Source organism: Nyctereutes procyonoides, unplaced genomic scaffold, assembly GCF_905146905.1.
Source record: "Nyctereutes procyonoides isolate TBG_1078 unplaced genomic scaffold, NYPRO_anot_genome, whole genome shotgun sequence".
Lineage (NCBI taxonomy): Eukaryota > Metazoa > Chordata > Mammalia > Carnivora > Canidae > Nyctereutes > Nyctereutes procyonoides.
Genome location: NW_026575120.1, coordinates 23,407,161 through 23,434,244, shown reverse-complemented (window position 1 = coordinate 23,434,244; position 27,084 = coordinate 23,407,161). Strand labels below are relative to the sequence as shown.

The following is a 27,084-nucleotide window of genomic DNA, read 5'->3' as shown; positions in this document are numbered from 1 at the left end:
TGCTGCTCATCTCACCTGCGGCCTGAGATGCAACCCACCCCAGCCCATGTCTGCTGGGACCCTCTCTACAGCTGTCACCTAAGGTGGGGTCGCGGTTTCCTCACTGGCCCGCGCCGGCGTCTGTCCTCTTGCATGTGTTGGGGCCTGAGAGGCCCCCGTGATGCCTCCCCGCTAAGCCGTGCCCGGGCAGCATCACACCCGGGGACTTGCCCGCACGGAGGCTGGTGCCAGCCCCCACTGCCGTGGTCCCTCAGCTGAACTACCACACTGGGGTCCCCTGTCCACTCGTTGCTCCCTGGGCCCACACGGCAGTGGCGTGGTTGTGGAAGGCACATTACAGGCTCATTAGGGGCATCTGACACACGGTGACCCTGGAGCCCTCAGTCGCTGTCCTTAGATGAAAGTGCAAAGGCATTAAGGTGGACACAGGGCCTGCCTCCGCTCTCCCGGCCTCTCCTCTGCACCGTCCGCTTTGGTCAGCACCCGTTGCCTCCTGCGCTCCTCACTGGGTGTGCCCACACACCTCTGGGCACTGCACGGCCCTTTGCCCCCCTTGCCTGGCCAGCCTCCACGCACCCTCGCGTCCCTGCTCTGATGTCACCCTCAGAGCAGCCCCCCAATCCTAGGCCGGCCCGCATTGGGTACTGGGCCCCTTCCCTCCCAGCACTTTCCAGCCTGTGGAGCTTCAGGAAGCCCACACAGGCCATCCTGAGTGGCCCGGAGCCCCCAGAGCCCCACAGCCGCAAGGGGAGTTTGTTGGCTGCTTGCACACACTTGCAGGCAAGCGAAACGCTGGCAGCCTCCCTGTTCCTACCCCAGATCCAGTAGGAACGTCGCCTCTAGTGAGCTGTGACCCACTGTAGCCTGGGCGTGGAGGTCAGTCACGTCACCACAAACACAACTGAGCTGTCAGATGCTCAGGAATGTCATTTTATTTTGAGACTTCTTCTCAGCCTTGAAAAAAAAAATCACACATCCAAACTCTCTGGGTTAAAATGTATATCCAGGGAGGGGAGGGTGAGAGGATGCGGAGAGACTTTTCTGGGCAGATGACTTTGAAAAAAAAAAGAAGCGTTTCCCTGGGTTTAAAGGCTGTTTGCAGGGAGGGTTGTTAATCTGGGGTTTTCTCTTGGTTCTGGTTGGCATTTTGAACTGATGGAAAAATGCAAGTCCTCTCTGGTAAGAAGGGTAGTTTTAGATTATCTCTAAGACTCTCTTTCCTGGCACAGAACTCTGCCCCGTGGAGTTGAACCCTGCGTTAATTCGATGAATGGATGTGGGCTGGGGGGGGGGGGAACCCTGGGTTTTGCTGGGTGGTGTGTGTGTGTAGGTGGCGCCACCTGCGGGAAGGATCGGGTGGGCTGATGACACTTGGTCTGCTAACTATAGGATACCTAGAAATGTGCTTTAGGATCTTGGAGGTTTCCTCCCATAAATTCTCTCCTACAGGTGCAGCCAGTGTGGTTCTCTGTATTTTGAGGGTGGGAACAGTTACATGATTTTTGTCATGTCCCACAGCGGTCTGGGCAAGAACCAGGTGCTCTGAATTTCAGGCTGGTGGATTTACTGGGAAACATAATGTGTTGTAGTCGCTGCACAGATCAGATGTGACCGCGCACAGCACGTATTCTGTGCCCAGCCTGGTGCATCAGAGATGCTCAAGTGGGTGTTTGTGAGGTTGGTGAGGACATCCCCAGACTGGGTAAGAATTACCCCGAATCTTAAAGCCTCTCGTTGACCAACAGCCTTGGTTGGCGTCCCTTCCACCCATCCATCCTCCACACGGGGTTCTATAGCATATCCTAGAAGAGGATCCTATATAGTATATGTACGATATCCTATATCCTACATATAGTATATCTTAGTGTATTATATAACCTAAGATAATAGAGGTTCACTTCCTTACCCCACTGAGCAGAAGAACGGCCAAAATACAAGTGACAGGAATGCAAAACAGAGCAAGTGTAGAATTTATTTAATCTGGAGAAGAAACAGTCAGTTCCTGAGCATGAGCCCTGAGTGGTGGGGGAACGGCCCTCCGAACCTGGGGACATTGCCGCGGGGATGGCAGTGAGCACATGTGAGCCGTTACCCCTCAGTTCAGAGGCAGCTGAGCACATGGTCTGGAAGGGCCCCTTACACCTGTTTCCCACAGTCTTCCTCACAAAATCTACCTACCAGAGTCCTTTTTGATGAGCTTCGCCGACTGCTTACTGTAGGTGTTCTACTGTATCCGTCTCTGTCCCCCTCGGGGGGAGCACACCCCATTCTTGGTGATGTTCGATATTGTTGCTGTTCAGTCTTTGATGATCTGATAAACAAAATAGTCTCTCTGAAATAGGATTTCTTTTTGTTATTAGTGAGTGCAGACACTTCTGTATCTTCTGGGACTTTGTGTGGGTCTTCAATATACCCATTCGTGTCCTTTACCCATTTTTTAAAAATATTTTATTTATTTATTCACAAGAGACATAGAGAGAGGCAGAGACACAGGCAGAAAGAGAAGCAGGCTCCCTGCAGGGAGCTTGATGGGGGACTCGATCCCAGGACCCCAGGATCACACCCTGAGCCAACGGCAGATGCTCAACCACTGAGCCACCCAGGCGTCCCTATTCATTCTTTTAATTCACAGTGAATGTGGTCCATGCTTTCCACTCATAGGAATTTATTCTAGGGAGATATTGGAGATCCAGGTAAATATTTTTGTATAGAGATGCAGCAATAGCATTTTTATGGTAATGAAAACAGAATCATGTCAAAACCAGGAGCATAATAAAGAAACTCTGGTGTATCTCCTAAAAGGCATTATCTCAGAGATGCTTCGTGATGTGAAAAAGCAATATTGATATAAATTTTAAAATGGCAGACAAAATCACATAGGTGGCATGACCTTAGTGTTATTAAAAACTAGATTTTGTGCCCACCTACCAACACACACACACACACACACACACACACATCTGGGAGGGAATAAAAAATACAGCAACGTTTCTTTTAATAGTCGTATTTTGTGTGTACATGTGCTTTATAGGATTATGGCATCTTTCCTTTTTCCTACGGATGCTGTATCAGTGGTGAATAGCTGAGGCCCAAGGTTGGTGGGCTTTGCTGCCTTCACAGACCCGCTGATAGTGATCTCACCAGCCAGTTTGTTCTCCAGAGAAACCCAGCACCACTCTGCTGTGTCTGGTGTTGGTGTACCTCCCTTCTTCTAATGACTCCATAATCACTTCATCCAGGAAACACTTGGAACCCCCCACCATCATCAGTTTCTCCTGACATGAACCCAGGGAAGATGGGGCATCTGAGGAGCCTGAGGGCTGCTCCGAGACCCCCGTGGCAGTCTCATATCTCATATGGTGCAAACATTCTGACTTGAATGTCAACAAAAGGCATGCTTGCCATCAGCCTGACACCGAAGAATATAGATGGGAACTGCTGGCCACAGGGCAGCCAGCGTTAGCTGAACCTCCTCTGTGGGATGGCATTCAGCAGTGCCCCCAGAACCATCCAGCAGTCGCTACCTCCCAGTCCCCATGGCCAGATGACAGCTTGGTAGACAGGAGCCCAGAGGTGGGTGTGGAATCTGCCCTGCTTTGTGCCCCTCTGAAGCCTCGGGCATAGCTTCCGCACCCCACGGGGAAGTACCCAGTGACAGGAACCATGCACTTGGGGAAATCACAGCTACAGCTTCCACCCAGTACACAGTTTTCCTCGTCCAGGTGCAATGTATCAGAAATAGTCTTGCCTACCCTTAGGGTCTCTACCTACCCACACCAGGTGTCCAGGGCAACAGAAACAAATTAGCCAAAAGTCAAATTCTGTGCAGACGGACCAACCATGAATGTCCTAATGGCCCCCAGCACAGATTAAAAAAAAAAATCCATTAACCACAGTTGGTCATTCCAGCTTGCTGTCATGGGACCTGCTGATGAGGCCATTCAACATTCAAGGGACCGGTGGTGTCACTTATTGTACATCTAGAAATGAAAACCATATAAGAGACACAAACCTGATCAGCCTCCCAGGGACATATTGGCCTCTCCCGTCAGCGTTTTGCTTCCTCACCAGAGTCTCCTAAAAGATATGTTGACCAGGCTGCAAGATTTAGAGACCCAATTTCTGTGTTCTGCTGACATGTTTTATTTGCATGTAGTTCCAGCGATGTGAGTTAACTATGTGTAGTATGCCCTGTGGCATTAGGGTGACCTGCAGCAAAGATGACCCGGTTTGCTTTAGGAATCCATAACTTCCTTACCATTACTGTTGAACCCTGGTAAATGTAGTCAGTCCTGAGCCCCATGCAGACCGTTCTGTGTTTCACTCTGTGAATCAAATTTCATATCCTATATCATGGGATCTTTTATCCTTTTTTACTATGGGAGGGTTGGCAAAACTGTGCTTGCTCAGGAAATAGGATATGTCAAGTGAAAGCATGGGGGAAAAGCAACTAGTAGATAATCACTGCTGTCAGGATGGCTTCTCGGAGATTAGGAAAGTCCGTACACTGTGCCAACTAAAGAGACCTAGGATGATGTGATCCTTGAGGGTTTTGAGCTGCCGAATGGAGAACCCATGTTCCCCTGTGATGCTAACATGTTGGGTTCACTACGAATGTTGAAACATCTTCTCCTGATCTGAATATTCATGAGACTCTTGGGTTGAACAGTGTAGACGCCGGAGGAAATCCTAGAGACCCCAGGCGACCTCAAATTTCATAGTGAAGGATGTGTGGTTTGGCGAGCGAGGCACGTGAAGCTGGCCAGCCAGCAGTCTCAGATAGAATTTAGGTTTCTGCCTCGGGTCCCAGGTTCCTTCCAGTTCGTCATTCTGCCACCACCAGCATTGCTGTCTTTTTGCCCAGCACTGAGCTGCTCACACACTTCCCCATTGGCCTTGAATTTCCAAAACTAAAAGCTGAGTTGCACCAAATTACAGTAATTAGCTCATCCTTGGTTCCTGAGATAATTAGCTCCCTCCTTAGCTGTATATGTCACTGGGAGCTTTATTGTAACCACCCTGTGCACGTGTGGATATGTGTTTCATTGTCACCTACTCGGAATCCATTTTAGAAACACTAAGGGTATCAATTAGCCCTTGGTACCGAGGTTCGCAGGAACAGAGGTTGGCCTCTACTGAGCTCAAGTTTTGTTAGCTTTTCAGATTCCAAAACAAGTCAAAGCCTCAATTAGCCAAAATTCAGCTAAGTCATATACCAAATGTTGGGTTATATATACTACTTGCGTGGAAGAGTTATCCCAACACACACAGCCTCAAGGAAGACGACCCAGAGGATGGATTAGATTCCATCCAATTCACTCTTGTACAACGACACCAACAGTTCCAGGCAATGGAAACACATATGATGATGATCTTAGGCAACACAAGTAATTTTCCCTTACTCAGTAATAATTCCCTCCTATTGAGTAAGTTAGGAAAGCAGAAAAACATGGGAATATTTCCCTATTAAAGACTGAAGTCATAAAGATCTTTTCTTTGATTCAAGAATTCACCGTGAAAATCTATTTAACTGAAAGTTCACATTCCTCCAGAGAATTCCAATTAATTGAACTTCCACAGAATTTACTGTAACCATAAGTGTCTGAGCCATATATAGTCAAAAGTGCTGATTAAAAAATTAGCCTCATAAAAATGTGTTTTGTAGGAAATCGTGAAATATACCTTATATTTCCAGTCCCATTGGGTTTGTACTTCACGATGTCTCTGCTTAAAATCAGGGTGCGGTTCGGAGCGAGGGGTGTGCTGACTCTCTGTGTGTGGGGCTCCCACCTTCTTCTCCAAGGATAGCGCAAAGAACTAAAATGCCCAGAAATGAGGGAGGGGATTGGACTTGGTGAGTTAAGACACAGTGAAAGCAAATTTGTGGGAGATGCATGTCTGTCAGCCAGTTGTTTGAAAACTAAAATGTGTACTTAACAGAGCACCGCCAGACACGTCATCCTGTGAAGGATGCTGCGGGGGGAGAAAGGAGCAGGAGACGCGTCCCCACCCTGTTGCAATTGGAAGGAACTGTGGAGAAAGACATGCAGGTCCTGAAGGGGGGGAGCTCTGGGCAGCAGCGAAGGCAATGTGGATGGCACCATCAGAATGTGCCAGCAAAGTCCCAAGGTCGGGGAGGCCAGAGCTCCATGGTAGGCACTCAGAGAATAGGGGAGAGGGGCACCTGGGTGGCTCAGTGGCTGAGCATCTACCTGTGGCCCAGGGCATGATCCTGGGGTCCTGGGATCGAGTCCCACATCGGGCTCCCCGCACGGAGCCTGCTTCTCCCTCTACCTGTGTCTCTGCCTCTCTCGGTGTGTCTCTCATGAACAAATAAATAGAATCTTTAAAAAGAAATCAAGCAAGCAACCAAGAAAGAAGAGAGAAGTTTCTACCAGGCCTGGTCTCACAGGGGGCGTTGGCTGGGCTGAGAGGAGGCCCCAGGAGGTCCAGCACTGGCCTCACGTGGCAGAGATGAGCGGGGGCCTGAGGATATCTGAGAGGGGAAGTGACGCAGGTGGGCTTCATCCCTCAGGCTCAGAGGAAGGAGGATGTGGAGCAGCAGGTGCTCAGTGCATGCATGTAAAACCCCACATTAATGTCACTAGGGTTTTCAGACAAGAAGGAATCAAGCCCCAGGACAACTGTCTGACCTTTGCATCGGAGTGCTTGCCGGCGTGCTGTGGATGGAGTGGGATGACCCAAACACTGCAAGAACTTGATTCAGGGAGAATTTCAGGCCCACAGCCCCTCTGATGACGGTGCCCTGCAGCCTGGCCTGTGGGGGGGACTGCACGTGGGTGTTCCTGTCCAATGGAAGTGCATGCGGCCTTTTTTCTGTCTGCCTCTTTCACAAACCCTGACGTGTCCCAGGCTGCCATCCTCGGTCCTCTTTCAATCTGTCCATCAAGGATGGCAGGCTTCCTCTGCCTCTAGCCTCCTACCTGCCTTTTCGCCGCATCCAGACGATGCCCCTCCACCCATCCCTCTGAAGTCACTCTACCTCTTTATTCCTGACATCTCAGACTTTTTAGATTCCCTGACTTTGATCTATAAAATTCCCACAAATTCTGCTTTCCAAAAGTCTCCTTTTTCAGTTGTGAATCAGTCAGCGATAGCCTTGTCCCATCACCTGGGACTCTCCGCCCTCCCGTGCTGGAGGAAGAAGGCAGATCTTGTGCCCCGGCTGTGGTCTGGATGGTCTCCCGCCCCCTCTGAAGGCTCCATGGTGAGCTGGAGGTCCAGGATGCCAGAAAACCTTCTACAGCTCAAGTTTCTGTGAAATTAATTGAAATTTATTCCATTAAAAAGATTAACATGTCCAATTGTGTGCAGAGGTAGTGCGGCCACCAGAGTGGAGGGGAGGGCAGCAGGGTACAAAGGAGATGACACGTAGGCCTGGCTCCACCAAAGTGGAGGCTTGTCAGCTGAGAAGACAAAAGGAACCCAGAGGGGAAACTCGGGGTACCAAGGCCCTGTCTGCTTAGGCCGTGTGCACAGGGAGAGAAAGTCTTTAAAAGTCGTTCTGCTGGAGCATCTGCCACCAACATAGGCTCTCACCGGTTTGTGCACTGACGGCCCTCCCTCCATGGCTTTTACTGGTGAGGTCTCGGGGGTGAGCGAGTCTTCAGGGGGGAACAGGTGCCACTCGGCCAGCAGGTGCTTCAGAGGGTCCCTCGTAGGGCCAGGTCCCTCTGGGTGTACCTCTCCTGCCTCTCAGGGCCCCGGGGGTCCTGCCGCTTCTCTGTCACCATCTCCACCAGCTGATGTGGCTGAGTTCTGGGCAGGACAGGAGATGGACCCTCCTCAAGTCTGGGCTGGTTCGTCACTTCTAGGAAGAGTTTACGTGTCTCACTCCCATCTGTACGTGGAAGCCGCTGCCACTGGCCCGAGGGCCATACCCCAGAGCGGCCCCCACCCTGCCCCACTTCTGATCTCCCTCATCTCTGCCTGGATTTTGTGCTCCATCTTTCAAAAGCCACAGGCAGCCACATGCGTGTTGGTGAGGAGAGGCAGGCAGAGTGAGGGCAGCGGACATGAGGCCTCCCGGGAGAACAGAGCCCAGCAGAGCCTCCCAGGATGACCGGGACTCGGGCAGGTGGGTGAGGAGGAGAGAGGAGGTCTTGAGTAGGAAGCACCTGGAAGCTTTGCCCGTGGGGTATATTTTTTAAAGCTTTCTGGAAGAAAAAATCAAGGGCAGGGCTCCGTGCCTGGGATCGCAGAGTCGCAGTGGTGATGGCAGGTTTTGTTGGCTCGGCAGCCTTTCCAACTGACTGAAATCCAGTGGCCTTAGGCCCTGGAGTAGCTGTCAGGTGCAGAATCTGCCCAGTGCCGACCGGGCACCCACAGCGGGGAAAGCCATCCTGAGACAGAGGCTGGCAGCCCCTTGACGGAACAGATTCTAGAACCTGGGCTGATAGGATTTGGGAGCTAGCAGGGCCTCGGGGCCGGCAAGTCCAGTGGACATACAGCACTAGACCCAGGCTTACCTGAATAAGCCCAGGTAAGGGGGCACCATGTGATGGTTTCTGTATCTGCTGGGAGAATCTTGATGACAGTGACACCGTGACATCTACCCCGTCCATACATGTTCTTCTGCAGGAGAGAGAAGTGGCCAGAGGGAGGGTGAGGATTCGCTGCGGCTCAGACAGGTGTCCATGGTCTCTGGTTCATTTCTGGTTAGAAATCACATCTTTTGTTTATTTAACAAATCGCTGTAAAGAGGCAGCATGCCATAGCTGAGGAAAGCACAGATCTGCCTGAGTTCCTGAGCTCTGACTTCCCCTGGTGACCTTGGGCCCGGCATTTCACATCCTCATGCCACCTGGTTTGAACCCCTGCTGCACCACTGACCAACGAGCTGTTGGTCAAGTTACTTACTGTCCTCCTGCTTGTGTCTTCATCCTCAAAACAAGGCCAGTGCCTCATCCATAGCATTATTTTTAAAATTGAATTGTTTATAAAAATTTGGAAAATGCATGGCCAACATATGCAAAACAAAAACAAAAAACTCAAAAACCAAAATGGATCGAAGGCCCAAATGTAGGAGGTAAAACTCTAAAAATCTTAGAAGAAAACATGGGGGTAAATGGTTATGACCTTGGATTTGGCCATTCTTAAATGTGACATGAAAAGCCTGAGCTACTAGAGAAAAAAAGAAAAAAATAGGTAAATTGGACTTGATCAAAATTAAAAGCTAGGCTAGCTCAGATGTCACCTCCTCTGTGAAGCCTATCCTCATCCCTCCAGACAGAATGGGTCTTGATGGTGATGACCGTGACCACAACTGATATGCTGTTGAGGCCCTACTTTGCATCAGGTGCTGCTCTAAGTGCTTCAAATTTGTCCTCTTGCGCTCCACATCCACCCAGGGTCGGGTCCCATTACCATGTCTAGTGACAGGTGAAGAATCTGAGGCACATGGAAGTCCAGCAGCTGACCCTGGTCACATAGCGCATCCTCTGTGCTCCCACAACCTGGTGGCATGAACCCCTCGTGTGGCCTGGCGCTATGTAGGATCCGGATTCCCATTTCCAAACACAAACCCTGAGGACCACCTTGCCCCCTGGTGTCCCCGCGTGTCATCGGACTGCCATAACTCCTGCAGAGTGGGAGAGATAGGGAGACTGTCGGGCCCGAGTCCTGGAGGGCCTTGAACCCCAGACCAGGTGCTTAAGCTCCATCCCACAGTTACCTGAAAGCCACTGCAGGTTCCAAGAAACACAATGAGGTAATAAAGATGGTGCTTTAGGAAAGATGATCCGGACTGTAATGTGTGAGATGAATGGGGGAAGGGGATGACGGGAAGCAGAGACATCTGCGCTCTGCAGGTGGCACCAGGGTGGCATCAGCCCTAGCAGGCTGAGTTAGAAGGCAGGACGGGAGCTAATGTCTCTGCACCTTGAAAGAGGGGGCGGGGGGGAGGAGGGCTGGGGTGGGCACATGGTGCTGGGAACCCCGTGATGACCTGCACGCCCAGCAGGGCGCAGAGAGTGGGGTGCTCAGCCGCTCGCCCCCATGCCTGCCGTGCCCCTGTGTGGCCACCCTCGGCTCTGCCCCCCCCAACCCCCCGACCCCACCTGAACATCTGGAGATTGTCAAACGTCTCCTGAGCAAAATGCACCCTTCCTTCACACTTGTTTCTTTTCATTTTCCTTCCTTTAAAAATAAAACCAAGGTGATAAAAGATTTATTATCTATCACAGAAAATTATGCTCACTCAAAATATTAATTGGCTGCAGTCTGATTTGGTTCAAAAATTTATTATAGGCTTAGAAGACATAAGAGAAGTTACAGTTTAGTAATACATCTTTCCCTTAGGCAAACTCCTGAGAACAGCTACTGAAGTTAAATTAGGATGTACACTTATGTGTCTGGAAGTTTTCCAGCTCGTTTTTGGTTGAAGTGAATGCTTGAAGCACCCGGAGCCCCGAGCAGAAAACTGACACTTGGTGGTGCTTTCGAATCTACCGCTGGCAAGAGCCACCTGGGGAAACTGCCTTTTTTTTTTTTTTCGATAAAAAACAGCTAACATTCCCACCCTTTGCTGTTCTGTGCCAAATACCTCCTCTCCGTGGTCTCTTCAATGACGTCAACAGTATTTTTCCTAGAGTCTGTTTGAGAGATCAACACCTGGTGTGAGTCCTGGTCCCGGTCGACATAGCTCAGTTTCCATGGAAGTCGGGCATCAACGTGTCCCGAAGCCACTTCTGCGGGTGCAGAAGGCAGGGCTGCAGGGGCACAAACGCAGAGCACAGTCGATCGGTACCTCTGAGAGCACCAGCATGTTGTCGGCTCCTTTTCTAGCTCAGAGTTTCAGAAGACGTGAGGTTTTTCTGGGGCCATGGAGTCGTGATGTTGGCCGCACATTGGAATCACGTGGGATGCTTTTTAAAAATTCTGGTTCCCAGCTCTCACCCCTTGATACTGCTCATGGGGCTGGGCTCACAGACCAGACAGTGGGATTTTTAAGCACCCCCCCACCCCAGTCATTGTGGTGGGCATCAGAATTCGAGAACCACTGTCTGAGACCATCCCCTTCCTGCACAAGTGGGTCACCACCACCCAGTGTCTCAGGAACGGCTCTGCCGCGTGTCACCCCTTCGGCCAGACCTGGGTTCACTCAGCGCAGTTAGAAGCCCACCCGGGTGTCCCCTGGCTGGTGTCTGCCTCCACTCCCTTGTGAGCACCCTCAGATGACGGTGCCAGCTACACAGTCCCTGTTCACAGCCCCACTGCCTTCTCATCACCAGAAACCTCCCATCTCACCGTACCACTCCCCTCCTCAGGCTGCCATCTAGAGCTCCCCGCTGCTGGAGGGATTCCACGACAGGGGACAGGCCCTGCCGTCCCTGGGCTCCCTCCGCCACCACCTTGCCCCTGATGGGACACTGCACGAGGAGCCCACTGACACCCCATGCCCACCTCGGCTCTGCTTCCCTCCTGTGCCATTTCCTATGTGCTTCAAGCTTCTCGGCCCATCTCCATCCTGCTCTTCACAAGACCTCAGCGTGAACAGCACTTTCTGCACACCCTGTCACTTGCCGCAGTGTGGGTGAACCTTTAGGCTGAGGGAAAAAGCCAGTTGCAGGACGACTGATGTTGTGTGATTCCATTTACATGAGGTGCTTAGAAGCATCAGATTCGTGGAGACAGTTGGCAGAATCAGAGGGTGCCAGGGGCTGCGGAGGGCTGAAGGTCAGGGTCTCGTGGGCACAGAGTCTCGGCTGGAGATGATGGAAAAGTTCTGGAGATGGTGGTGGTGATGGTGACACAACAAGGAGAATGTACCTAATGCTACCAGATTATACGCGTAAACTTGGTCATGGTGGCACGTTGTGTGCCATGTATATCTTTCCACAATAAAAAAAGTTTTTTGAACCATTTTCTCAGTGACTTCTTTGACCTAAGTTAGGGAACCCTGTTAGATGTTTCTGCTCCACCTGACCCCATCAGAACATTCTCCTGGTAAAGTTTGTCTTCTTTACCGGATTTTAAATAGAATGAAAGCACATTATATGTCATCGATCTCCATTGATCACTCTGTCTCCTGTGAGTGGCACTTAATAGGTGCCACTAAATAATTTTTGGTGAATATTGAATGAATAAATGCCAGATTTCCAGTTTTTCAGTCCCTCAATCTTAATTGCTAGGAACAATGCAACGGTTAAAATAGTGCAGTTTGACAGGGAAGTACCTAAGGTATCAGACCACAGATTGTCCAGTCCTGGAAGATGAGAGCATGGGGCAAACGGTGTAACATTGGAGTCTCTGATTAACCAGAAACATAGAGATAAGTGAGTGAGCCCAGATGATCCCAATAGCGCCGTGGGTCTGTCAAATAAATGCACCAGGAAAAAGCAAACCACATCACCAACTTCAGATTTCTTAAGAGCACCATATATATTTATTTATAACCATTATACCATCCTTCATTAACACTATGTTTTCTCTCTTCCCAATTAGATATTTATCTTTGAAAACAATATCTACTACTGTGCGCACGTCGGGAAGCAGGCCATCCGTGTGGTCTCAACGGGGAAGGAAGGCGTGATTTACAACGGCCTCAGTGACTGGCTGTATGAAGGTAAGGTGCTGGGGCGGGCAGCAGGAGGCGGTGACCTGCTGCTGCTAGAAGGGGTGTGGTGGTTGTTTCCTTTGACTTCAGCTGTAACTCAGTCTCCAGTTTCATGAGGTTGTGCTGCATTACAAAGAGAAGATGTTGGTGCTTCAGGGAGCATCAGAAGGTCGGTAGGAGCCCTCACCTAGTGGCCAGGTGTGTGGGGCTTTCCAGAACCCAAGCTCCTGGCAGAAGGGGCAGGAGGTGCCATCCTGGGAGGTTTGCAAATGCAAAGGCTTATCCACGCCCTTCCCAAGAGGTGGAGTACCTTGTGTTGCCTGGGGAGGGAGAGCTGGAGAAGAAATAACGGGTAAAGCTTTCCAAAGAAGCCGGTCTAGGTGATTTGCCGTTCCGGGTACATCCTCCTCAGTGGACATTTTCTACCACTGTTTTACTTCTGGCGCCAGAGTTCTCCAACTGAATGCATTATTAAATAACTAAAAATCTGAGCGGGAAGCTCTCTTAAACATTTATAATCCGTCTCCATACTAATGAGACTTTTGTCCTGACAGCAACAATCATGTATTGATTGCTATCACGTTCCGGTCACTGTTGTGAGCACTTTCCTATCTGTTGCTTCGTTTAACCGTCTGTCTGAGTCCTCTGGGGCTGCTCTAAAGAGCACTGTAGAGCAGGGGCTTGCACCACAAGCATGTATTCCTCACAGTCCTGAGGGCTGCAAGTCCACAATCACAGTGCCAGCCTACCCGGTGGCCGTGGAGGAGCCCCTCCTCACTCACAGCTGTTGTCTTCCCACTGCACCCACACGTGGCAAGGAGACAGGGAGAGAGATCTGGTCTCCTTGTCCCCTTATCAGGACACTGATGCCATCATGGGGGCTCCCCCCTCATGAGCTCATCCCCTCCCAAAGACCCCACCTCCTAACATCATCCCGCTGGGGACTTAGGCTTCAGTGTGAATTTTGGGGGACATAACATTCAGCTCGTAGTATCCCTCACAACAACACTGTAACAGGAGTGTCACCGACATTCCCCAGGTGAGGCAAGAAGAGCTTAAGTGATGTGCTCAAGGTCACACAAAGTTATGGAGCAAGTCCTAGGGAGTACCATTGTTCAAGTCCAGGGCAACTCCCTTTCTCCAAATCCAGGTGTGGGTCAGGATGTTTCTGCACCAACATTGGGCCAGTAAACAGCTTATGTCTTCTGAGCCTACCTGCCTGAGACCACACAGCCACGGTGACAAGGCACCATGCTAGGCCAGGTCGAAGGGCAATCAAGGAATCATCAAGCCCAGAAAAGACTGTTTTTTCCTCAGTGCTGTGCATTCCTCCAGCTGAGACTCTGCGTTGGGGGCTTTATGCAGCACAGAGCATAGAGCAGAGAGGTATGTAAGCTCAGAATCCCTCACCATCATCATTTCACTGAGGTCTCTGAAGCAAAAAGTCCAACGACTTGATTCATAATTTTTTTTAAAGATTTTATTTATTCACGAGAGACACACAGAGAGAGAGGCAGAGACATAGTCAGAGGGAGAAGCAGGCTCCATGCAGGGAGCCCGACGTGGGACTCGATCCTGGGTCTCCAGGATCAGGCCCTGGGCTGAAGGCAGCGCTAAACCGCTGAGCCACCCGGGCTGCCCGATTCGTAAATTTAAAAGAAAAAGTTAAGATACCCATTGTATACAATGAAATGCACAAGCATCAGGACACAGTTTGAGGCGTTGGACAGATGTATGTACTGTGCACCCCTGTCAGGACATGGAGCATCTCATCATCCCCTAGAGGTCCCTTGAGCCCTTCTCCATCCCATCCCCCCAGCCAAGTCTCCCTTCCTGATGCCATAAGTGGGCACCCCCCTCCCCGGGGTAGTTTTATTCTGATGTGGGGCAAGGCTCAGAGCATTCAGGATTGCACTCAGGGTCCAGTTTTTGAAGTTGCTTTCTGGGCCCCAAGAGAATCAACCTGAAGGCTTAATTGTCATATTGTCCTTGGCCCCGCATGACGGTGCCATTGGAATAAAAAGGCAACCAACCGGTGTTCACTGTGGTCACGCTTTGTGTGCACATCCAGCCCCATGAGCAGCAGGCCTCGAGTTCCAGAGAGGTCAGTGCACAGCAATCTAAGAGCACCCCCCTGAAGAAAGAAGAAAGGTCCTGGAGTCCTGGTGGTAAGAGTCTACACAGCTCTAGGACTAATCTCTTAAAAAAAAAATCCATAACCTGAAAATTTAAAATATCGTCTTTAGTATCTTCCGAATAAAATAAAAAGCTCATTGCTTGGCGAGTCAAGTTAAGCTTCAGCTTGAGCAAATCCACTGAAAGGAAATTTTTCTTCAAGGCATTTACACGAAATTGTGTTGGTGTGATAACAGAGCCCCAAATATTTTAAATCAATCATAGCTGATGTGGCAGCTTAATCTACTTACTGCTGTTCCCTGGAAGGTTATAGATGTTTGGATTTCTGGAGTTGGGCCCCCCACCACCCAGAGCCCCAGGGGAATCTTGGTTCCTGTTTGAATAATGCGTAAACTTGGAAAATTGTCTTTTTCCTAGTCTGTGATTTAACTGTTTCACTCCCAGATGCTTCCAAAAAAAGAAAAAAGAAATTAATTAATTTGGGGCTGGGTGGGGGTAGGTTGGGAAGGAAACACCCTGAAAGTGTTTTCAGAGGGCCTGACGTGCTTGGAGATATTGGTTCTGAGGAGAGGCTGGGCTGTGTCAGTGGGAAGCAATCCTGCAGGCCATGGCCTGTCAGCAGCAGAAAGCAGAACGTGGTCTCTATTTGCAGTACCATTTCCCTAAAGGGGTTTACATACATTGAACATTTCAGAATGCTGACGGCTGAGGGAGAGAAGAGGTGGGAGACGAGGGGGCTGCCAGACACCTGCACTCCTTGACCAGAGGTGTGCGCCCACTCTGTGGGAAAATCTTGTCCAGGAGCTGAAGCAACCCACGTGCTGGCTAGGAACTCAGCGCCGTGTGCCTCCCTGATTCGCTGGAGTCATCGACTGGCACGCGGTGGCCACAGATGGATTTTGATAGCAAAATGTTTTATTATTCTGGGCAAATGTCAGGCAGTGACACAGAGTTTTGACTCTAGTATAAGATCTAAAACTGCTTAATAGTGTCCTACAACTGTTTTAAGGGTTTACGGAAGCTGGCTATGCAGGAACTAAAATTAAGATGTTCCTGGAGTTTTTTGAGAACTCCAATCCAGGGTTCTGTTAAGAATTCACACTTTTGTCAGGTTTATATGATGGTTTCTAGGGTTTTTGTCTTCCCATCATCAGCATACACCCGGGGCATGCTGGTACTGTGCAGAATTGGTGGCATGTGATTTTCTAATGAGACTTGGGGTCATTCAGGGTTTCAACCCAACTGCGCGAATCATCCATAACTCTACTGCCACAGAAGTCACAGGCATACCCCCAAAATAAATACCACTATTCACTGACATGCCCTTGTCATGAAGTGGCTTATACCCCAGGGGAACATGGGATGTATGGGGGTCACTTGAGAAGCAGGCCTGCTCCCAACGTAGAGAAGTCTTTATCTCCTCAACTCCCATAAGACACTGGTGAGGGTGGGAGGGGCAGACAACTTAGCATGCAGCCTGGAGTCATCCGGCTGGGGTGATGGGCTGCACCAAGAAAGTGGCCTGAAGGGTATTTACTTAATACATGGTTTGGTGTGGCTGAAATCCCAGGGCTGAATTTTAACCTGAACTCGTCCAAAGGTACTTGGAAGTTGTGGCAAGATCCGAGGACTCGGCTTGGCCAGGTAGCCTTGGCTGGTGGACGTCAGCAGGAATGATGCTAGCCCTCCTCTAGCTTCCCTTGTGTGTGTTCCTCTAGCTTGGTTCTAGGGTCCATCCAGTCTGGCATCACCTGCGTGACAGTGACCAGATCTCGGGAAAAGCCCAGGCAGACTGCAGCGCCTCCTGCTGTGCCCATGCCTGGTGCCCACTGTTGTCCCAGCCTCCCATTTCCAATAGCCCCTGGCGCTCCCACCTCCTCCCTGGGGCATGGCCCCCATGGCACTCTGTCCACCTAGCTGGGAGCCCCCAGGTCCATGCCCCCTGCCCCCCAGTGCCCTGTGCTGACTCCTAGTGCCCACCTGCAGGACTAGTGTGGAACAGGTGGGGATGTGGCTGCCAGGCTGGGCCAAAGAGGCCCCCTTCCCACAGCTGCTGTGGACAGAGGTATGTTAGCACATTTGTGGTTGGTACAGCTCAGAATGCTCTAGAAACACGGTTCCCACTGTGGTCTGGCCTGCAGCAAAATCAGGTAGAGTGTTGCTGGGCTGCCTCCTTCCGTGCTGCACACCTGACACCTAAGCCTGGTCCTCACCTGCTAGGTTCAGACTTGCATCCAGAGGCTACAAAGCCAGGACAAGACTCAGGCCTGTTCTGCAACTCTTGACGCTGTTTCCTAGAGCATCTTGAACAAGGTCACCACTAATGACCTGGCAACTTTTTAAACCAGTGGGTTGGGATCCCTGGGTGGTGCAGCGGTTTGGCGCCTGCCTTTGGCCCAGGGCGCGATCCTGGAGACCCGGGATCGAATCCCACGTCGGGCTCCCGGTGCATGGAGCCTGCTTCTCCCTCTGACTATGTCTCTGCCTCTCTCTCTCTGTGTGTGTGTGTGTGACTATCATAAAAAAAAAAAATTAAAAAAAAAAAAACCAGAGTTACCCTGAGAGACGTGCATGAAAGGTCAGTTGGGCCCGCGCAGATAAATCAGAGTCACTCAATGACTCGTGCCTTGGGTGTGATTCATGGTTTGGTAAGTCCTCGGGGAGCTGTGTCTGCCATGGGGTCCCATGCGGTTTGATGTGTCCAGCACCCATGTGGTGCACATCACAAGCCAACCAGGCCACCTGGGACCCTCTGTGACTGTCAGTGTTCCGGGGCACAGTCCTAGCCTCAGACAGTAAGAGGGGAGCTGGGGGATATACTGCACAACATCTTCTTGTTGCTGAGAAAGTGTTTCCAATGCCTCTTAAGCTATTCTTTCAACTTCTGGACATGCATTTACGTCATGATCTCTCGCAATGCATATGGAGCCACTCTGGCGTGCAGATCCTTGATGAGGATCGTTGATATTAACCGTCTCTGCAGTACCTGGTTGGGGCACTACAGCTGCTAGCAAGCTGCCCTGGTGGTGGATCGAAGAGAATTTATGCAGCCATCGAACATCATTCAGACTGGACCGATGGTTTTAAAATAAGTTATGCAGCCCGTCGCTCAATGGACTTGAAATTGTGCTCAAGTCCATATGTTATTATTCAAACTATAGATTTGTAGCTCGGCTCCTGGCGCCGGCAGCCCCGCTGTTCCACCTACTATCACTTTACCCTATAATTTCCCCAAACTGGAAACACAGCAGCTGTCAACCCCCGTTTCTCATCTAGCATTGCCAGGAGTCAGGAGCATTAATGTATTGTTGATTCTTCCCCGACATTGGTTTTGAGGGCTATTAAATTCTATCCACTCCTAAGTTATTGTCTGTCGTATCTTTATGCAGGAAGTGCGTTTGGAGTTCCAGATCAGCCTGGGAGGGATGTGTGTACAGATATGAACATCTCCTGGGCAACCCTCCCTCTGCCTTGCAGTTCCTCGAGCTGGACTCCCGTCCCTCACTCCTTACTGGCACACCTGCCACAGAGATAGTGGTTTTCTTTATGAGCACCAAAGTCTTGTGACTCGGTAAAAAAAAAAAAAAAAAAAACAAAAAAAAAATCACATTTCATGAGTGTTTGTAGAAGTTAAATACTTTAAAAAGTTATATTCCACTTCATCTGTGACTTCTAAGGGAGTTTATCACATGGAAGTTATGATGCAATTACCCCAAATTCTGGAAAAGCCACAGACCTATGAGGTGCCATATGGCAGAGCATTGGCCAAACCCAATAGCAGTCATTGTGAGCAGTAAACTTACTGCTCTCAGTATTTAATGTAACTAAAATGAGCATTTTTCCTGCCTTGCCCTAGTCTCCAGCTCCATAAAGTATTGATGACTCGGACTTGGATAGCATCTAAATATTACCTGCAGAGAGACACGAGGAAAAGCTACAACTGTTCACTACTCACTCAGCTCTGGCATCGCTAGGGATGGGGTTCGTTCTGCATACACCGTCCTCATCCACAGAGGGATGCCTTCAGGCTTCCAGATTCCAGATGGTGGTCCACGGCAGGGGTTGAAGGTGTGAGGCACACAGGGGAAACTAAGACGGCCAGTCTCCATCTGGGCTGGCCTGAGTGTATCTGCACCTGCCATGGCCTCAGGCCTCCCTCAAATTCCATCTGACTGCCCTGCCAGCCTGTCACCCACACACACAGCTCTTATCTGGCCCCCTAGACATAGGCATTCTAGAAACTGTCCTGAGGATGTCAGCTTCCCAAGGAAGGCAGCTGGTCTCCCTCCCTTTGCCGTCATCAGGACTTCCATGTCCACAAACGTCCCTCAGCAAGTATAACAGCCTGATGTGAACCTCATTCTAATTATGTTTCACTGTTTATCCCCAAAGATGAAGGAAGTAGGGGTGACACTGGGGATGCTGGTGACACTCCTACCAGGAGGGGAAGGCTGTGGGATTATGGCTACCCAGGCCCTGACCACCCCCTGGTTAATGCGAGTTGGAGTTACCCACTGAAGGAGTAAGAACAGGAATATCTGACTTTGATTGAGTGCTTCCCGCACGCCATGCTGCACGTTTAATGCATCGCATCCTCCATGGGGGGCCTTATGAAGAAAGCACCACATTAGCCTGTGTCATGGCTGTGGAAGCTTTGCCTTACCAATGTTAAGCAACTCCTCTGCGGTCACACAGCCAGTAAGTGGTTCCAAACCCAACCCCCCAACCACATGCCTCTTGGGGTACTTTCTACGTTTCATTTTTCTGCATATGTAAGTAGGCTTGGATCGCTGCTCAGGTTATAAGCAGACCATCACCTTGGTGTGGCCTGCACTTGGCAGGAGCCCTGAATGCAGGTGGCCCCATGCAAGGCGTTCCTCAGCGCACAGACTTCCAGCCCAAAAGGCCTGAGTTTGAGTCCCCACTCTGCCCCTCAGCTGCCAGTTGCCTTGAAGAACACATGAATCTTTGTCCCTCGTCTGAAAACTAAGAGCTCGGATACCCCCCTCAAAGAATTCTCTTGAATGCCTGTTGGATGAGCATATCCATGAAAGCACAGGCACAGTAAAACAGCACCACACAAAACCGCCAGCACCTAGTACGTGTTATTACACACCAGCACGTGGGTATGAAACATTCCAAGAAGACAAACCTTCTGCCTGTCCTGCCTGCCTGCCTGCCTGTCCCCTGCGGTCGGCAGCTTTTGACGTCTCAGATGTGGCAAGTCTCAGATGCCTGTGTGCCCAGAATAATGGTGTCAACCATGGAGGGAACAGAGGTATTTTTTTAATGAAAAGTTAGACCCATATACCTCAGAGCACAGAAGCCTCCAGAGCCCAGGTGGCCACCATGGCTGTGCAGCCCAGCTTGGGATTTCTCCCAAGAGACGGGGAGGGCCTTCCTCACTCATAATCTCCCTCTTGTGGGCTCCTTGTTCCCTATACATATTTTCACTACCCCCCTGATCACCATGGCGACCAGTTATCTTGGAGTCTAATTAATGTAATATTTTACTACACCTGTGCTACACCTGAGCCCACAAGCCAAGAGTTGCAATTTTGGCAGCAGACAGTTTGGTTGTGGGGCTGGGGAGTTATTCTAGTTGATCTGGGGGTAGTCTTCTGATTATCTGGGCAAGGCAAGGTGAGGCAGCAGTACGTGCTGAAGAAGGAACAGTTCTCTGCTTTGGGGACATCTGGTTGGAGGCCCGTGGCATCTAGGATGGCAGCCAGGGACCCTGCAAGGGGAACACAGCTTCAGCTTGAGGAAACAAGAGCAACGTGGTCCAGAGCCTGCCCTGCAGTCAGTGTTAAGGCAGAGCTCATGACTTCTGCTTTGGCAGCTCAGCATTCTCCTCCCCAAACTTAAGTCCCATCCAATGAGACGGGGAGGAGCCAGGATAGGCTAGGTCTCTGTAAATAATAAAACACACAAACAAAGAAAGCCAAACACCACCTTCTGTAATTCAGAACAACACAGAGACTCTCCCACCATGATCACACATGCCACTATATCAGAGTGTGGTTGGGGTGGGGGTTCTGCCCCCCATGGGTCACCACGGAGCCGGGATGCTGGAAATGACACCAGTAGGCATTTCTGTTCACAATTATTGTCCATAACTCGCCAGCAGAGCCCAGGAAGTACCATGCCAGCTACTGTTCAGAGCAGGGAAAACCAGACAACATGAAGAAGCAGCTTTAAAGATTCTACCTCTGGGCTGCACTCTTGCAAAGAGCAAACCTCAAATCTAGGCACCAGAGCAAAAGAGGAATTAACTGCAGGGATGCTGGGATCTCTTAAAATCAATGAGAAGGTTAGAGGATCAGATTCAGAAAGCATCCAGAGAATAACAGGGATCCCACAGGGCCGGTCTATTCAGAATGGATGCTAGGAGGTGGGGGACATGAAAGGAGGACAGTGGGGAGGGGTGCACTGCCTGCCAGAGCACATGTGAGGTTAGCGAATTTCTAAAAATAGAAATTTTCAATAGAAAATTCTATTCTCTATTCTATTTTCAATAGAAATGTGAGAAGCACATTGGACCACCCATATACCACTGACGCAGGATATTCCAAGAAATAGCTAGGGTAACTTTTTATCATTGCAGACTCACCATTTTGCATCCTTAATGGCTAATAGCTAAGAGGAATAATCAGAATCACCATCTTGTGTGATGGTTTCTTTTTTTTTTAAGATTTTATTTATTCATAAGAGACACAGAGAGAGAGAAAGGCAGAGACACAGGCAGAGGGAGAAGCAGGCTCCATGCAGGGAGCCCGACGTGGGACTTGATCCCGGGTCTCCAGGATCACGCCCCGGGCCAAAGGCAGATGCTCAACCGCTGAGCAACCCAGGCGTCCCTGTGTGATGGTTTTTTGGGAAGGTTGACCACCTTGCAGTCAGCTCTGTTCCTCTTGGGTCTCTGTGAAGTCTGTGAATTAGTGCACACGGTTCCCAATGAGCAGCTCTTGACAGCAAACCTCAGGTTCTCAGAGTTAGAAGCTAAATCTTTGAAAAGCCAGCAAAAGCTCTGTTAGTGTCTTAGAAAGACGACTGATGATTTTTAATTTAACATGAGGAAATGATCTGCTTGGACTTGTGAAATCAGAAATAAGAGCAGTGTAAGGGGGGAACATTCTCTCAAAATATAGGAAGAGTACCCACGGGTCTTGCAAAGTTTTGCTGACAATTACCTAATCCTGAGAGATTTTGATAAATAATATACGATATCCAGTGCTTACATGTTTTAAGTTTTTTCGTTATGCATAAGTTGTGAGATTAAGACAAGCCCATCTCCATCTTTTTGTTACAGAAGCTTAATGAAATGTGAGTGTTTGTGGCTAAAATCCTTGATGCCCTTGGGAGCTCCAATTCCTTTTAGTCTCTCTGTGTTCTTACATCACTGGGACGTTAGACTGTATTTACTCTAATAGTGAGAGTTTTATTAACACAGTTCTATGAAAACTCAAGTTGCCAGTGCTTGAATGAGGACCAGTCAGGCTCCATGCCGGGTGTATCTGAAACAGTTTTATTTGAGACTCAGACACCCCATCCAAACTTTTGCATGTGGCCATCAGACTACTTTCCTAACCTCTTCAGGCCTTAGTTTCTTTTCCCTTTTCTGAAAACACTGCTGGAATGGATTAGATAACTCTAAACTCCCTCCTATCACTAACATTTTCATACTTAAATATCAATGCTGTAAACACATGTGATGACATAAACTCTGTATTCAAGCCAAATGACTTCACAATGAAATATTTACCTGTAAATATTTACATGTACTTAGTGAACGTGCTGGAGCAAAGGTCCCTAGTCATAAGTAGTGGGGACAGAGCTCAGGGAGTGTCCCCATCTCCTTCCCCTTTCCTTTCTCCCACACACAGGGCACTTGTGCATTAGGAAAAGCTTATCCGGTCATTCTGATAACTCTCTACGCTCTGGTGAAACTATCTGCTCTAAAGGAATCAACCTGATTTTCTTTCTTTCACCCCTGTTTTCCTTTCTTTATATAAAATTAGCATTATTAGTATAACTTTTTGCTGTGCTAAGAGCTGCCCTTAAGAAGGTACAGGTGGGTGAAATGGCCCCTCAGCTTCTCCACGTTGGGGTAACCTGACCTTGGAGGCATGAAGAAGACTTAGTCTTGTCTGTCACTGATTCTACAACAAGTGAACAGAAGCAGCAGACTGGAGGAGTCAGGTTTTGGGTCAATTCACATTCTTGCTTAGCTCCCCAACCCTGGAAGAGGCCGTCCTGGAAGGTCAAACAGAGGGAGGTCACTGTCATCATGTTGGGTTGTCCTAAACTGCTTCTTGCATTGGGCAGAGGTCCAACACGTAGGCCTGATGTCTCTAATGGCACAAGCTGTATCTCTGAGCCCCAAGCACACCCCAGAGCCCAGGGACCCAGCAGTCTCTAGGGAGGCAGAGCATCTACTCCCTCTCTGCTCAAGCTAATGAATCAGAGTACATTCCATGCAAGGACAAGAATTGTCCATTCAATGGAAGATGGGCCCAGGAACTACTGGCTGCTGGCTGTACCCAAAGAAGATGTGAACTTTCAGCTTTTAATGAGAAAAAAAAATCCAGCCAGCATGTTGTTCTTTTTATAGGAATAAGGGCATCTGGCACTTACTTTATTAAAAGAAAACCCCAGGCCCCTGCATGGACACTAAACCTGTGAAGTGTTGGGATTTTAAATAGATGTTCCTGGGAAGGCGCCCAGCCAGGAGGCTGCTGCATCACATCTTGGAGGAAGCAGGCTCTCCCTGGCCTTCAGGACAAATCCTCTAGACTATGGAAGATTTGAGATCAACTTATTCTCTGCTCCACACCATCATTTTTTGGACTCTTTTATGTGTTCAGCTCAGACTCTCTTAATCACACTCTGGCCTCCCTTTCTCCCAATCACAAGGCTCTGTTAAAGGTCAGCTCTCCCCCAGCTCCACATGGTTGCCCCTCCAATCCTGGTGCCCATGTCTCCAGACAGGTATGAGGACTGTGAGGAATTTGCATGTAACAAAGTCCATTCCATAAGGAAGATAGTCCAAGGCTAAGCAGTGGGCCCCATGCCACTCATTTATTCAGGAGTTGCATGCCAAGCCTCTGCTCCGTGCCGAGCTTTGATTACTCACCATGAAAACACAGTGCCTGACACAGTACAGGCCTTTATAAAGTGAAGGAAAGGAGAGGATGAGGGAGGGATGTGAGTCAAACCCTCCCCTCACGGGATCGACATATGGCAGCCGTCTGGGAAGCTGGGACTCTCCTGTGAAGCAGCGCTTCCTTGCATCACCAGGTGTGCATTCATGCATTTATCCTGCACCGAATCCCCCCAGGCTCCTCGTGGCAAACAAAGATGCTTTATGATCTGGATCAGCCTGCAAGAAGTTTACATAATACGAGATGGTATTTAATCAAGTCCTAATTATGTGGTACAAGTCTTCAACACAATTTAGACACTTTCGGCAGAATGACATAGTCTGGTTTAAGACCACAAAAACATGAAAATCAGAAAACCCAAGCAGCAATTTAATGTATTAATTCAAGAGCTAACTCTTTGAACTTTTCCCCAAATGTCCTTCCATCAAGATATCACCAGTACATAGTCCCCAGGCTCTTCTCCCATTTCTGTCTTTCACTAGATCTTGCAAGATGACACTCGCATAAGCCTGTTCTACTAGGGAGACTTAGCGTCATCAGGGGATAAGATGATGATGAGAACATTTGTGGCTGTCTCCCTACACGGTCACCTCCTTAAGGATGACTCATGATAGATAGGCAGGGGGTGTCTCAGGGTTCCCCTTCCGGCTTTGATGGACAAATCTTTCCCTCCCATGTTCCAGACCATGGAAGGTGGCTGCCATGAAGCACTACCCTCCGGTCGGGCTCTGTGGCTCCTCCCAGCGGTCAGCTGCTGAGCACGCCTGACCTCTGGCTTCTCCACCTGCTTTGGCACTTAGGGGGCCCTGGCCATGGTGTCAGGGATCCCGATAGGCCCTGGCACTTAAGAATAGAGAGACAGACCTCAGCATTTGGCCTCTCCTCCCCAAAATACTCAACATGCCAGAAATTGCCCCTTATTCCTAAGACAAATCAAGGTTTCCATGGATTCTTCAGGGAGTTTAACCTATTATACATTGGTGGCCATGCACATTAAAACAAAATAAAGCCAGAAATGAGAGAGAAATCATCATGGGTGGTTATGGCTGAAATTCGAGGAAGGTAGGCCATGGTTTTCCTAACAGCCAAGCTCTGTCCAGTGACTTTCCTAGCTCAGGCTTTGTGGGGTTATCTCCAGCACGTGGGGATGCGGGCTCTCTCTATGGGCCAGGGTTTTATAGAATTACTTTCATTTCATTATAGCATTTAACTGAGTCTGGAAAAATCATCATTAAGGGAAAGTAAAGCTGAAAAGGGAATTGAAATCCACATACCAGGGAGCTTTGGGGATCCGGGGAAATAACCTTTGCAACGTTACGGGCCTCATTGACTGTGGCTCACATGGCACAGGAACAGAAAAGGGACAGGTGCTTTCTGCCCTGAGATCTCCCCAAGCAGGCTAGCACCCAAGCAGAGGAGAGTCCTAGAAGAGGCAGGAGCCTGTGTGTGTGTGTGTGTGTGTGTGTGCGCACTTGTGTATACGTGTGCGTTCATGTGTGTGCATATAGACTCGCACTCGCTTGTGTGTACATGTGAAAGAAAGGTGGATTCCAAGTAAGTTGCTTAATCAAATACCTACTTTAACAAAAGTGTGAGGACCTAGGGTTTACTTGTGCCGAATGTCACCATCTCCTGGGATTGCTGGGCCCTTACCGCACTGCCCTTCCTGTACTGCACACGGGACCCCTCTCGGCCAGGATGCGGTGTGGCCCAGGCTTGCAGCAGCTTAAGCGGCCCACCCACATGTGGGGCCCAAGGCACCGTCCGAGGCCTTGGGCGGCCCACCCCACAAAAGCAGCTTGAAAATTTTCTACTTGGAAGACTCCAGCTGTAGAGACAAGTATCTGTGCCTTCCCCCGGCCCCAGCACAAACAGAAAGAGGACGGGAGAAGCCACAGGTTAGCAGCCAGTGAGTTATAAGGAAAATCTGTTCCACCCACCCGGCCCTGGAACAGAAACTCAAACCCTCAAACCCCAACTTCGTTTCTTCTGCCCTGCGGGGAAGGGGACACTGCCCTCTGGTGGCTGGCCCAAGCAGCCGGGGTGTGGGGACCAGTGCAGGGGCCCTGGGTGTGCAAGCGCTGGGGTTTGCAGGTCTCTCCGATGATGATAATGAGATGCTCACAGTGTGTAATATGCAAATCACACGCCGCTGATTAGCCAGGGAGGCTGTGAGCCTTGCAAGGTAAAAGCTCTACTTGCCTCCTGGCTTGACATTCACCGATTTCTTTTTTAACCCCCCATTTAATTCTGCTCCCGGCACCTTGGATAAAATATTTAGAGGCAGAAAAAAAGGCAGCAGATGCAAGCAGGAATAAATAAGATTTTCTGTATTTAGAATGAGGCCATTTATTTCTGAATACAGATCTATCAGGCATGTTATTTATGTCTTTTGCGATTTTCTAGCACCAGATTCCTCGGGGTGCTTTGGTTTTCTCCGATGTGCATAGTAGTGGGGATGTTGGGACCCTATTACTAGTCAGAATCCATGGGGCCACTTTATTTAGAAACGGCCCAAGCCCCATCCCACTGCACTGCATTTTCATCTGTGCTTTGCCTCCCTCAAAGATGACAGTCTGCAATACTGATGTTACTGAGGCAGATGGATTCTCCAAACGCTGGTGCCTAAGCTGCCAGCCTTGTGAGCAGCCCGGCAGAGGCTGTAGCCTCGCTCTCTGCGTGGCCAGCCCCACAGTGTGGTGGAGAGAGTGGTGGGCCCGGAAGAGAGACTAAGCCAGGCTCTGCCCCCATCCTGGGATTCTGGGTCAGTGACTCTGTCTCCCCTCCGCCGGTCCTCAGAGCTGGTCTTGAGTCCAGCTTCCCATGCTTCCTTTCAGCCAGCTGGGTCAACATCCTCGGGCCGCAACCACCTCCTCTGTAAAATGGAGTGACAGACGCAGTGGCCCCCCAATTGGGGCCACCAGGGCCATCGAGTGTGCTGTGAATGTCCAGTCTCTAGTAGGAAAGACTTGGTACCAGGCTGACGGCACCTGCCAGATCCTGTGAAGCTCAGAGGACACAGGGCACCTCAACACCAAGTTGGGGTGCCGGCTGCCTGGGGGTATTGTTATCTCCAAGGAGAGAAGAAGAAACTGGGAAAAGGATGAGCTCAGGGCACAGGTAGTCAAGGGTCTGTGAGAGAATCCAGAGAACATTCGGCACATCAATGCCGCAGAGCATCGGCAGGACGTGGTTCCACTGGTCCTC

At 49.8% G+C, this 27,084-nt stretch overlaps 1 protein-coding gene across 3 annotated transcripts in view; it reads left to right on the top strand.

Moving 5' to 3' along the window:
• DPP6 (dipeptidyl peptidase like 6) overlaps positions 1-27,084 on the top strand; it is an 821,668-nt gene that overhangs the window by 686,839 nt on the left and 107,745 nt on the right. For all 3 annotated transcript variants that reach the window (XM_055334558.1, XM_055334556.1, XM_055334557.1), the window contains one exon: positions 12,466-12,586. In XM_055334558.1, the coding sequence (XP_055190533.1) occupies positions 12,466-12,586 (121 nt within the window). The remainder of the gene's footprint in view (positions 1-12,465; positions 12,587-27,084) is intronic.